This window comes from Vespula pensylvanica, chromosome 7 (assembly GCF_014466175.1).
Source record: "Vespula pensylvanica isolate Volc-1 chromosome 7, ASM1446617v1, whole genome shotgun sequence".
NCBI classification, from domain to species: domain Eukaryota; kingdom Metazoa; phylum Arthropoda; class Insecta; order Hymenoptera; family Vespidae; genus Vespula; species Vespula pensylvanica.
Window position 1 is genome coordinate 7893089 of NC_057691.1, and position 11923 is coordinate 7905011.

Below are 11923 nucleotides of genomic sequence, written 5' to 3' on the forward strand. Positions count from 1 at the left end.
TCATTTTAAAGACGAAGGTTTAAACGACGAGATGGCTGTTTCGAATCTTTGAAAAAGCTTTATTTTCTTGGACAAAAAGTCGTGTCAAAAAAATTGTTATCTCCCCGGTAATAGTCTATGCGTAATAGTTATAGTACGAAACATCAGGAGGGTTACTAATATTACTAATACGATTACTTCATGCATACTTTCATATTTCATGCATTTTTGTTATTGAAGTCGTGTGTACATTTTTCACTTTCTCTTCCTGTCTTTTCTTTTTTTTAATGGTAAATTAAATTCATACTTTTATCTTCTCATAAGTGGTATATTTTTCATTTCCATAAAATTAAGTTCTATTAATATTATAGTCACGAAACGTATAAGATATGGCACTTGTAGGGACCACTGAAACTGCACTGGATAAAGGTGCACATGGAGCTGAAACAAGCACACTGGGACGTGTGCCAAGTTCTCCCTTTGCTATTCGCTGAACGTGAAAAAGAATATCTGTTTAAATTGGAATCAATTTTTTTTTTATTTTCTTTTACTTTTGTAAAGTTAAGTTAAATTAAATCCAGAATTTTATCTTCATTAAGTACACACACACACACACACATTGTGTTTCTCTTTCCTTATTTCTTTTCTCTTTTATAAAATCAAGTTTTATTAAAGTCATTAAATTAAAGCTCTTTAAAATTACGAAAGGAATAGAAAATTGTAATTCTGGGAAATAGTGGAACTTTACTTAAATATATGTTCTTCGCTTGCAGCGCTTTATGGAAAATTGAAAATAAAAATATTGTATCACTATTATTACTTTGTACAAAAATTTCCGTCGCACAGAATAATTCGATCGTTAGATTACGCGTGAGAGGATTTAATCTACAAACTTATACACTTACGCTATTCCCCTATTGCGCTTATAGTTCATATTTTGTCCATATTTGTCGCTAAAGTCGTACTTTTCGAGGAAATGATAGCGAACAGCCTTAATCGATTTTTCTAAATCTGACATAAACTTGATTTGTACTACTGCTATCGTTACTCGACACTTATTACATAAAGTTCCTATATCACATCATTTTGATGTTCTTAAGAAAGTATAATCCGATAAAAAACGTTTGTAATTTTATAATAATAGATACTGAAAATACTAGGGGAGAAAATTTTCGACATCTGACATTACCAGAGTCAAGATGGGCTTTCCAATCGGATTTATGAAAGAGCTCTCATTAATCCACCCTGAAGACTCAATCTGTAAGAACAATAGTGATTCGCCCCTCCTATCCAGACAGGCTTCGTCCAGAGGACAAATAAACGTGCGGCCGAGCAAGAACAACGGATGACGTTGAGGTAACTCCTTTGTGTCGCGTAATTGAACGCTCTTTTCGTCGTTTGAACTTTTAGATGCTAACGTCTCGAAAAGGCACTTTCAATGCCATAAATTTGTCTCTATATATTTATCTTCTCTTCTTCTTATACTTCGAAATTCTTCGTACTTTCGAGTAACGCGAGATTATATGTCGATTTCTTTCTACAAATATACTAGAACAAAATTTTTTATATCATTCGTTTGCCGAGAAAGAGATATAAATTTGTTAAAGCCGCATCCGAGAATGGCCGCATCGTTATTCGAAGATTTAGTTTCTTGCCGCGACCACTGTAATTGCGGCTTACAAGATTTATTTGCGGATTCGTGGTGAAACGTTAATTCGCCGAGAAGAATCGAGAGATAGAGCACCCGACCAAGGGAAGATCGAGAAAGAAAGACGAAAGGGAATAAGAGAAGTAAAAGGAGATGGAAAAGAGGAAATGGGACACCGGTTTGCTTCGTTGAAAACAAAGAAACCGGATAAATGGAAGTGGAGGGTGGGGGGGTGAAAGGAAGAAGGAGAGAAAGAGTAAGAAGAAGGAAGAACAAGAAGAAGAACAAGAAGAAGAAAAAAAAGAAGAAAAGGAAAAGAAAAAGAAGAAGAAATCATAGAAAGGTCGAGCAGGGGTTCCGCTAATATGATTTTTTTTCGGAAGTACGGAAATTCTTCTTCCATTTTTCTCTTCTCCACACAGCCGACGATCTTTTAATTCATCCGCTTTCCCGTGTAATTTCATTCGTTCACCTTTGTAAAGGCGTACGTTCTTTGTTCGTCCGGCGTTTTCGCTTGGCATTAAAATTATATACGAACTATATGTCGGTTGGTCCGCGCACCGAAAAGTGAAACGAAACGAAACGAAACACTCGTTGGTTGACGAAAGAGAAAACTGTTGCTTTCTTTCTCTTTGACAATGTACCACGAGCGACACTTTTCTGTCCCACGATAATCAACGCTCCGTTTTTCTTGTTTCCTTTTCTTTTTTTCTTTTCTTTTTCTTTCCTTATTTGTGAGAAAGATTTCTCATCTAATTGTAAACAAAATCTAATTATAAACGATAACTTAAATACTCTCGCTCTCTCTTTCTATAAACTATATCTATACATATATATATTATTATCGGCGTAAGAGAAAAAGGAGAAAAAATTATCGTTCCTGAGGAATTGTAGCAAACGATTCGTAAAAATCGTGTATCACGAGTCTGGACACTCAAAGGATCTTCCACTTCCACCGACTTCTATCTCTCGAGTCGGTGAGAAACGACTACGCTGTATTCTTTATAGCCACTGGAGAGAGAGAAACGTGCGAGCAGGCAGTTCTATGGGCTTCATAATTACGCGATAACTTATCGGAATGTTCCTCGGGGTCTCGCAGGTAGGTCTTGGATGGAGACTCCAAGTAGAAGAGAATAAGAAAGAGGAAAAGAGAGAATGAAGGAGAGAGAGAATAAAAGAGAATGAGTGAAATAGAAAGGGAAAGCTCGTTTTCCGTTCGCTTCGCCCAATGAATTTTGAGAGCAAATCGTCGAAACGAACGAACCACGGAACTAGTCAGAGGAACGTTGCATCTCTCTCTTTCTTTCTTTCCTTCTTCTTATCTCAAGTATACTCTATCGTTCGACAAACATAGAAGATCGTAGAAAGTAAGAGAAAGAGAGAGAGACGAAAAGAGTGCAGACTCGAGCGCAGACTCCTTTCTCCCTCCTTAATCTTTCGTTTCTTCCTTTCTTTTCCAGCCCCTCGATCGTTGATCTTGACAGAGAGGAAGTTCTGATTTTATTGGAATCCAAAGAGCAAGGTCTGGGACATCGTAGGAACCGGAGATTGTCAAGCAAATGAATTTGAAGTATTGCCATTCTACACTTCCACCTGTCCTCGACCGGCGACCAACGAATTACCTGGCGTTCTTTTTTGATTTTCCATTATCTTAGCTTTCATTTGCACCGTCTGCACGTTCCCTCGTGAAAAAGTTGATCCTCGCGAATGGCACTCGTATTCACGATCGATTTAACTGTCTTTGTATGGAAATTCATTGGATAGAACGAATTTTAAGAATATAGAATATAGAGTAATCATAGAAGAGATCTAATCGAATACTAAATCACTCGATGATTCCGAAATCATAATAAGAATCTAAGAAGCATGAAAAGAACTCTCTACGCACGATTCGATGAAATTCTCTAGATATAGTCGATACTCTTAAGAATTTAAACGATAAGATAGTTCCACGTGCTCGTTTAATCCGTAAACGAGAGAATCCTTGCTTCGGATCATCCGGCTTTCCTACTCGAAAACAAAAGGATCATCGCGTTCGCGAGATGAATCTTTCTTTCTCACCCCTTCTCTTTCTCTTTGCCGATCAAGAAAAGGAAAGAGAACTTTCAAGCTACAAGCTCCAAGTAATTCCATAAATATTTCCAAGTAGCTCACTCGTAAGATGCACGCCACGTAAGTCACATCGATTCGAGCTTCTACTCTTGAAATAACTTCTCTCCTATTCTTTCCTCCTTCTCGTTTTATTTTATTTTCTTCTTTTTCCTTTTCTTTTTCCCTTTTTTTTATTCTTCTTTCTTTTGTTCCTCCTCTTTGCATCGTATCAAGAGTTCTCTCGGTTTCACGAAGTATAATAACATTATAACTCAGTTAAGTCACCTTACAGTCGTCACTGAGAATTCCCATTAAAGGATTTCACAAAGAATAAGGTCGACAGAGAAAGAGAGAGAGAGAGAGAGAGAGAGAGAGAGAGAGAGAGAGAAACTCCTTGTAAAGGTTGAGTTAAATTATCACCGAGTATATACTTGTCCCTTCTTTCGAGCATTTGCGAGTCTTTTGAGGCTTTTGACCTGGTTATTCTATAATAGCAATTAAAGATGATAAAACGCCTTTATCTTTCTTACGATACCACTCTCGAGTATATTTGACAATACTAAAAGTTCTTTTTCAAGGAAAAGCGTCGACTCTTAACCCCGCAGTATCGATTCGTAATATTTATCGTCGAGACGATGATGACACCTTTGATCGGAATAAAACCTGGAGGATAGTATCTCATCCTTAATTAGTCTACCTTGATTTCAACTTGATATTATTCAAACTTCAAAGTCAGGATAAGAATAACAAAGTACCTTTTTATGAGATGGTCATCGTGTCGAGAGATAAACAAATTTGTTATTCGATTTAAAATTATTTGTACGTCGAGCGTCATTTATGAGAAAGAAATATTTTCAAACCCCTCTGTATAAATTGATCTATATTACGCGAATGTGCAGCTTGCCACTTGGGACTTGACAAATTTTCTAGTTAATAAATGATCATCCGCAAGCACAATTATCGAGGAAGTATCGAGCGTTAAGCACAATTAACTTTGAAAATACTCGAGAGTTTAATAAACTTCACGTAATCATAATTAAAAATATAATGCGACGTTTCGTTTATTTGGAAAAACTTGATTGTACACACGAGTTTCATTTAAATCAGCTTATTATCGAGAAACCGATAAAAGTTCATTCGTATCTCGACCTGATTTTCATACAACATCGAGGAAAGGAAAGACCGGAGAAAGAAAAATCGAGTTTATCGAGAGTAAAACGGGGAAAAAGAGAAGAGCCCCAGAGAGAGAGGGAGAGAGAAAGAGAGAGAAAAAGAAAGAGAGCGAGACAGAGGGAAAGAGAGAAAGAGAGAGGAATCAAAAGATAATTCTATACATTTGGCGGGACATTAATCTTCCGTCTAACTACCGCAGATACAAAATAGCCACTTTTCCGCGGTGTTACCTTCGACTTCTTTTCACGTCTACGAAAGCTTTTCTTTCTTTTCCTTTTTTCGAAGCCCCCAGGGCTGTTCCGCATCGTCGTAAATCGCCAAGCGGAAGCTGAATGAGGGCGGTACCGTGAACGAAAGAGAGAGAGAGAGAGAAGGATAGTGAAAGAGCAAGAGTATACGAAGGAAAAAGAGAACGAGAGAAAGAGAGAGAGAGAGAGAGAGAGAGAGAGAGAGAGAGAGAGAGAGAGAGAGAGAATGCACGTTGCCCTTTAAAACGTTCCCCCGGTGGTGAAATAAATTGGCGCCAGCGTGTTTACACGTTGGAGCGAAATTAAAATTCCTCAAGTGTAGCAAAGCAGCTCTCGACAACGATGCGAAGCATGTTGCACAGGTGGCGGAATAGAGGAACACGCGTGGTTGAAGCTGCTCCTGAGAAACGAAGAGGAGGAGGTAAAAGTAGAAGATAAAGCATCTAGAACGCATTAGAAAAGAATAGAACTCGGGAGTTCTCGACCTTTCAAGTCGTCCATTGAAAGGTCAAATTAAGCAGGAAAATACATTATTTTTGAACTCAACAACATCGGATCTTTTCGGACGGTAAATAATTACGTATTTAATTTCGTTTGTAATTGTAACGTATATTCGCTTTTTAGAAATTCATCCGCTTGGTATCTCTTTTTATTATAATTTTTTAAAGTTGCGAGTAAAAAATTAATTAACATGTGAATTACATTAAAGCTCATCGAACGAATTTATTTTCCAAGAAAATAGCCGGTCTAGTCCATCGCGTTTATTATTTAATTCTGTTAATTGAAAGATAAAATGCGTATGAGTATCTATATCGAATACATCGATCTAAATGCATCAAAATTAATTATTAATTCATTATAGGACACATCGGCGATATCACAGCGATCTAAGAACAACCATCGCGTTACTCCAACGTAAAATAAAAAATTTAACTAGGTGCTCGTTCTAATTAATTCCCTATTAATTAATGGAAAATGAAGTAGAACATAATTTCATTTTCGTCGACGAATTAACGAACGAGATTGCGAAACTTGTAATGACGTAGTTATTAACTAGTGTGTATATAAAATACATAGTGACACACTTCGATTTCGTAGAGTAAAAATAAATGGAATATTATTTATAAGAAGCATTGATAAATATCTAGAACGAACAAGAGAGAGCTTCAAGCTGTTCTAATTCCGTCGATTGCGTTGAGGTTTACCGACTACATATATTCCATTAACGCATGAATCATACGAATAGCAAACGCGACTCTTCCAGAAACAAACATATGTATTAGCGAATATTGCGACTCGGATGGATGTTCACATCCTGTACAATTACATAGGTTCTGCCTGGAGATATCCTAATTTAATAATCAAACGTTAATAAATTGCATACATCGTCATCGTCGTTCATCGATTAAGCTTCGTTACTAAATTATGTTTGCTTCGATTCTCAATGAGGTATAAGCAGCTACAGAGCTACGTTCGGTTAACTGATTAATCATTTCGTTCTATAATTAATGTAATATTAGGTATAAATAAAATAAATATGTATTGATAATTAAAACGATTTTGTTAATCAGATAAAAAGTGATTATTTAAGGAAAAAAGAAAAAGAAAGATATCCGTCAATACGAAAGCAATTCAACTCAATTTATCATATGGATAGAAAAGGAGAGAGGAATAGAAGAATAGAATGGCATGAGCTCATAAAACAAAATCCAACTGTGGAATATCGATAACATCGAAGATAATTCCGATACTCGTTGGAAAGTACCTATGGGAAACGAGTAATACATGCTTTTGATATTTCGACCGAGAAAAAGTTTTCGAGTGACTCTACGTTGTGTGTAGCAATACAGCCGACAGTTATAAATAACGATACGTTACTAATTTAGATTTCTGTCGGATAGTGCGAGCAAGCCGATGCGGTTTATTCGCCGTCGCTTTGTTTGCGAATGCGACTTTGCGAAATCGGATAGAAACTCACGAACGTAAAGGAAAAAAGAAAAAAAAAGAAAGAAAAAATCATACGGGGGAGAGAAATGGAATTACGTCGATTTCGTTAAAAACTTTTTCTTTATTCTCTCGTTTCTTCCAAACTTCTCATACTTTCTTTTCTCTGTAAATTATGAAAGAAAGAAAGAAAGAAAAAAAGTTCGTGGTTAAACGAGATTCTTATCTAACCGGCTTCATTATTATTCTCATTATAATCACGCATTATTATAATCACAATATAATCGCATTATAATCAAATATTAATCCTTACTATTAATCACATTTGTAGAATAAATCGTGTGATACTTTTTTGATAAGAAAGAAAAAGATTCGTGCATCGAGTGAAATCGACTACAAATTTCTCTCTTTCTCCTTGTCTACGTTTATAAATACAATTGATTTTACCCTGTCGAATTATTATATAGACGATTTCATTAAGATTCATGTATAGTTAGATCCATTACGCCTTTACATAGATTGATCGTATCCAATCACAAAAGTAGCTGACATAGATGAATCCGATGTAAGAGTCATAATCAGAGTTATCGTGCCTCACTCGGTTCTCACGATATCACGAAGATACCAAATTCTATGCATCTCGAAACAAAGTCCTTCTCCACTGTCTCCGTTGCATAAACTCGTATCTGGTAAATCGAATATCTCTTTAATTTAATCGCTGTCGTCTACCTACCAATAAAGTACAGGGTATAAAACGATGCCTATCATCAGGCACGATAATAATATTCCAATAAATAATTATAATCGAGTATTTTCCTAGCTCTTCGAAAATAATTAACAACGAAAAATCGTTCAAAGTCCGGGCCTCTATACGAATGAATAATTAATTACTATTTACTGTTTCTTCGATCGACAAAACCATTATCTCGGCATCGTTATTATCATGATTATATTATAATTGACATGGACGATTAATCATTCAATCTTTTTTTTTTCGAAGGATTCTCTCGAAGATATTAAAGAACATATTAATAACGTATAATGAAGCGAAGGACGTAATGAAATAGTACGATTTAGCTTTATCGAGATTATTATATTGAATATTATCGAGATATTGCGTTGGATTAACGAACGAGTTTGTTACGTTAAGATAGTTAATTAATTTACCATTTAAATATCCTACACTGAATTTGTCATCCGTAAGACAATCATAAAAATCATTGGGCACGGATTACAAGCATTGATCGTAGGATACGAAGGGTAAATTAATCTCTTGAAGATATTCGCTGTACGTCCCATCGAGAGTCTTATAATCTAATTTTGAAAAAAAAAAAAAGAAGAAAAGAAAAATATCTTACGAGCCTTTAAACGGACACATAATTAATAGTATAAAATATCAAACGATTAATTACCATGCCGGCATCGTACAACAACTCGTAATTGTTCTTTCTCATAAATGTTATCCCGATCAAGGTATATCGATTTAACCAAAACTGTTAACTCGAAAGGCTTAGCCGACTATATCTTGAGCAAAATTTCTTCATGCTCCTATGTATCTGTCAGGTAAAATGATTTTCTCAACAATACTTTCTAAACATAGTTCTCTCTAGCTTCCCAACTTTTGTAATACTTGCCGACAGGAACGTAGTAGCTAGACGCGTCTTTCATTTTGGACAATCCCTCGTCATAGAAACAATGCGCGGCTGGAATGGAAAATTTATCGACGATGTTTTACAAAATTTAACGTCATCCTTTTCTCGTTATTCTCTCTCTCTCTCTCTCTCTCTCCCTCTCTCTTCCTCTTTGTTTCTGTTTTTATTATATACAACATAATTGTCGGACACTACGAAATTATTACTGATGAAAGTTTCATCGCATTTTCACGGTACTTGACCTATTGTTAGCTATTTTCTGATCGATACCAGCGTGCCATGGAAAAAAAACCGTATTTTGTAATGAGAGTATCGCCATGAGATACACTCGTTCTAAATACATTTTAAAAAGATTTCGAGAATATAAATACAGAACTATTCCTGAAAGGACTTTAGGATTAACATATCTTGCCAGATAGACAGACCGATATCTATCTTGAAGGTAAATTACCTGGCAAGCAGCTGAAGAGTGTACGATCCCAAAGACCATAGTCGAGGTAGACGATCTCCCGATAGACTGGGTCGTTGGTGGGTGGTAAATTATAAGATTGTTTACAGAAGAGCTTTGCTCGTGTTCCTGGCCTTGCCCGTTCATTGCACAGTACGTTCTCTCCCTGATAAGTACACAAGATATCGATGGTGGTGCTTTCCAGAGGTGAACACGTTTCTGAACGTACGATGTCGGAAGAGATAAGATAATGTTATTTAATTTCATTAATCTATTTTCCTATTCGCATGTATTATCACTTAATATTAATAATTATTATTAAAAATCTTATAACCGGTTTATTATAAATAAGAGACATGCAAGAAATCGTTTGACAAAGCGTTGAAGCATCGTAAAGAACAGTTTGATCACTTACTCTGACAAGTAGGCGGGTTGTACCATTCGTCATTTATACAAACGGTGATGGTGTTCCCACTGAGCACGTAATTACCATTACAGGAGTAAGTGAGAATACTATTCCTAGGGACTTTATCGCTTGCTTTCAGTCTACAGGGCTCACCGCATCCACCCAACACGTACTGCCCACCGTCAGGTTGTTTAGGCAGAATACATCCACCCGTGGGACTCGGCGGTCTGCAAATTACACGTAAGCCGCACGCGCGACTGATTAATTATTGCAAACCGCTTATTCGCGTGTTATTCGCGATGATTCTACCGCGATTCTTCGTTGGCTTGGCACGATAACCGCTCGTAGCTCGTTAAACATTTCCACGAAGAACAACTCCAGAACTTTGTAACTACTCTCGCCATGGTGATTGAATAATACGAAATGTTATTTTTATCTTCGTAAACATCGAAGATGGAAGAAGTTAATTTTTCAAAAATTCCCTCGTACTATTCTGAGCAACTATTCGTCGTCCGACATTTATCGTAGATATACAAATATTCGAAATTCTTTACAGATAAATTTTTGCAATTTATTATTGAACACTTACATAACGCAGTTAGTTTCGTCGCTACTTAGATCTTTCATTGTCAGTTCTGTCTTTTTCTTTTGTTCGTTCGATCCGAAACACCTAGATCGTTCATAAGAGGCAACCATCGTCTTGATAGGTACCCTACCAGAAGAAGGTCCTCTAGGTGAACCTTGAAATTCCAGTGGCTCCTTAAAACCCATAGGATCATATATCGGATCATTCGGAGGACCAAAACCAAAATAGTTTCTGTATAGTAGACGACCATAACCGAAACTTAATTCTCCCAATGATCGTCCTTGATAATCGTCAACCACGAAATGAGAATTGACATATCTTCGAGTTGTCCCATCTAACAAGAACAAAAATTATTATCTAAAAGTTCCACGATCGCGTGAAAGTGCATCCTCATGAGGATTCAACTATCGTTTTTATTAACGATCCTTCGGTACATATCTATATATAATAATTAAATACGGATACGAAATTAAATTGAATCGATATAATACTCGAGGCAGTATGAGAGATATCAAAGTCTATACGGTATTAACTAACGATTAGTGTAATTTACTAACAAATCAGATGATCAACAATAAATGAAACATCGTACTAATAGCTCGATAGATCAGTGTAATTCAAATTTGTTACGCTAATTGCTTACAAAACATAAACGAAATTCTTGAGTTTAGGATCGATAATACCGGCACTTAAAAAATTATAATTGAGAAAATCGATATTTATAATACTTTACTCGTAAGTTAAGTAACTTTCTCGAACATTATCGAATATAACAAATAAAGATTTCGAAACTCGCAAAGAAAATATAAAGAGATAAATAGATGATCGTACGATAACAGGTACGATTATGTTCGGTATGAATTATGTAAGTTACTCACGCAATGACGGTAGGAAGATCAGGAACGAAAGAACTACGATAGAGAGTAGACAACGTGCGATCATGACTTGTTCGCGATCGATTTTCACGAACGTATGACCATCGGAAGGATGTCCTCACGAAATATCGATGTATAACCGACTAGAAACTTGTTCGCTAAGCGAAATACCCTTGTTCAAAAATTTATTATTAAAATTTAATGAATTTAATATTAAAAATTATTGAATATCTCAAATTATTAATCAGATTTCACCAATAATATAATATTTCATAATTAATGACAACGGCATAAAACAAGATACGTATCGTTAATATTATTTGATTTATTCTAACGTATCTTTATTCTTTTATTCGATTCGTTTTATTTGCCAGCAACACCTGTTCAACCATTATATTCAAACGTTATATAAATGTTGTGTCAAACGTATAAGCTTTGATTTAAAATCATAATTTTATTTAATCGTAAAAATGTAATTATACGATAAATGTAAATTCATTAGTCATTATAAATTTATGATAGATGTATTCTATAATACTTCATTAAAAATTTTCAACATTTATCACGTTATTTGTAAAATTTTACTTGAAAAAGTTATACGAGCTAAGTAGCGAAATAGGGTAATTACAGATCCTATATTACTAAACGACATCTATATTACTAAATGATATATTCTATTACATAGGTAATATAACGGCTTTTCATTTTATTCGTCAAACCGTGAAAATCTTCGACAGAACGATTCTCGTTTTGTCTCTTTCTATTTCAACATTGCACATATAACTTTATTCCGCCTCTAATGGAATTACTCAGAAGTTACAATCGCTAGACCGTTAATAATCTCTCCTTGTATGAGTTCCAAAATTCATCGTG

The 11923-nt window shown here is 35.5% G+C and overlaps 1 protein-coding gene across 1 annotated transcript; it reads right to left on the reverse strand.

The window, feature by feature from the left end:
- Positions 1 to 8952: 8952 nt before the first annotated feature.
- Positions 8953 to 11702, reverse strand: LOC122630704. The gene is made up of 5 exons (XM_043815488.1): positions 11693 to 11702; positions 10179 to 10509; positions 9599 to 9816; positions 9187 to 9402; positions 8953 to 9068 (listed from the first exon to the last, which is right to left on the reverse strand). Exons 1-5 carry the CDS (start codon positions 11700 to 11702, stop codon positions 8953 to 8955), a joined length of 891 nt encoding a protein of 296 aa, XP_043671423.1.
- Positions 11703 to 11923: the final 221 nt, after the last annotated feature.

Excerpts from the sequence above, each read along its gene's own strand:
- LOC122630704 (XM_043815488.1), bottom strand. Across the intron at positions 9,817-10,178 it reads GACGAAACTAACTGCGTTAT|ACCGCCGAGTCCCACGGGTG; the intron begins GTAAGTGTTCAA and ends TGTAATTTGCAG. Across the intron at positions 9,069-9,186 it reads ACTCTTCAGCTGCTTGCCAG|AACGAGTGTATCTCATGGCG; the intron begins GTAATTTACCTT and ends AAATGTATTTAG.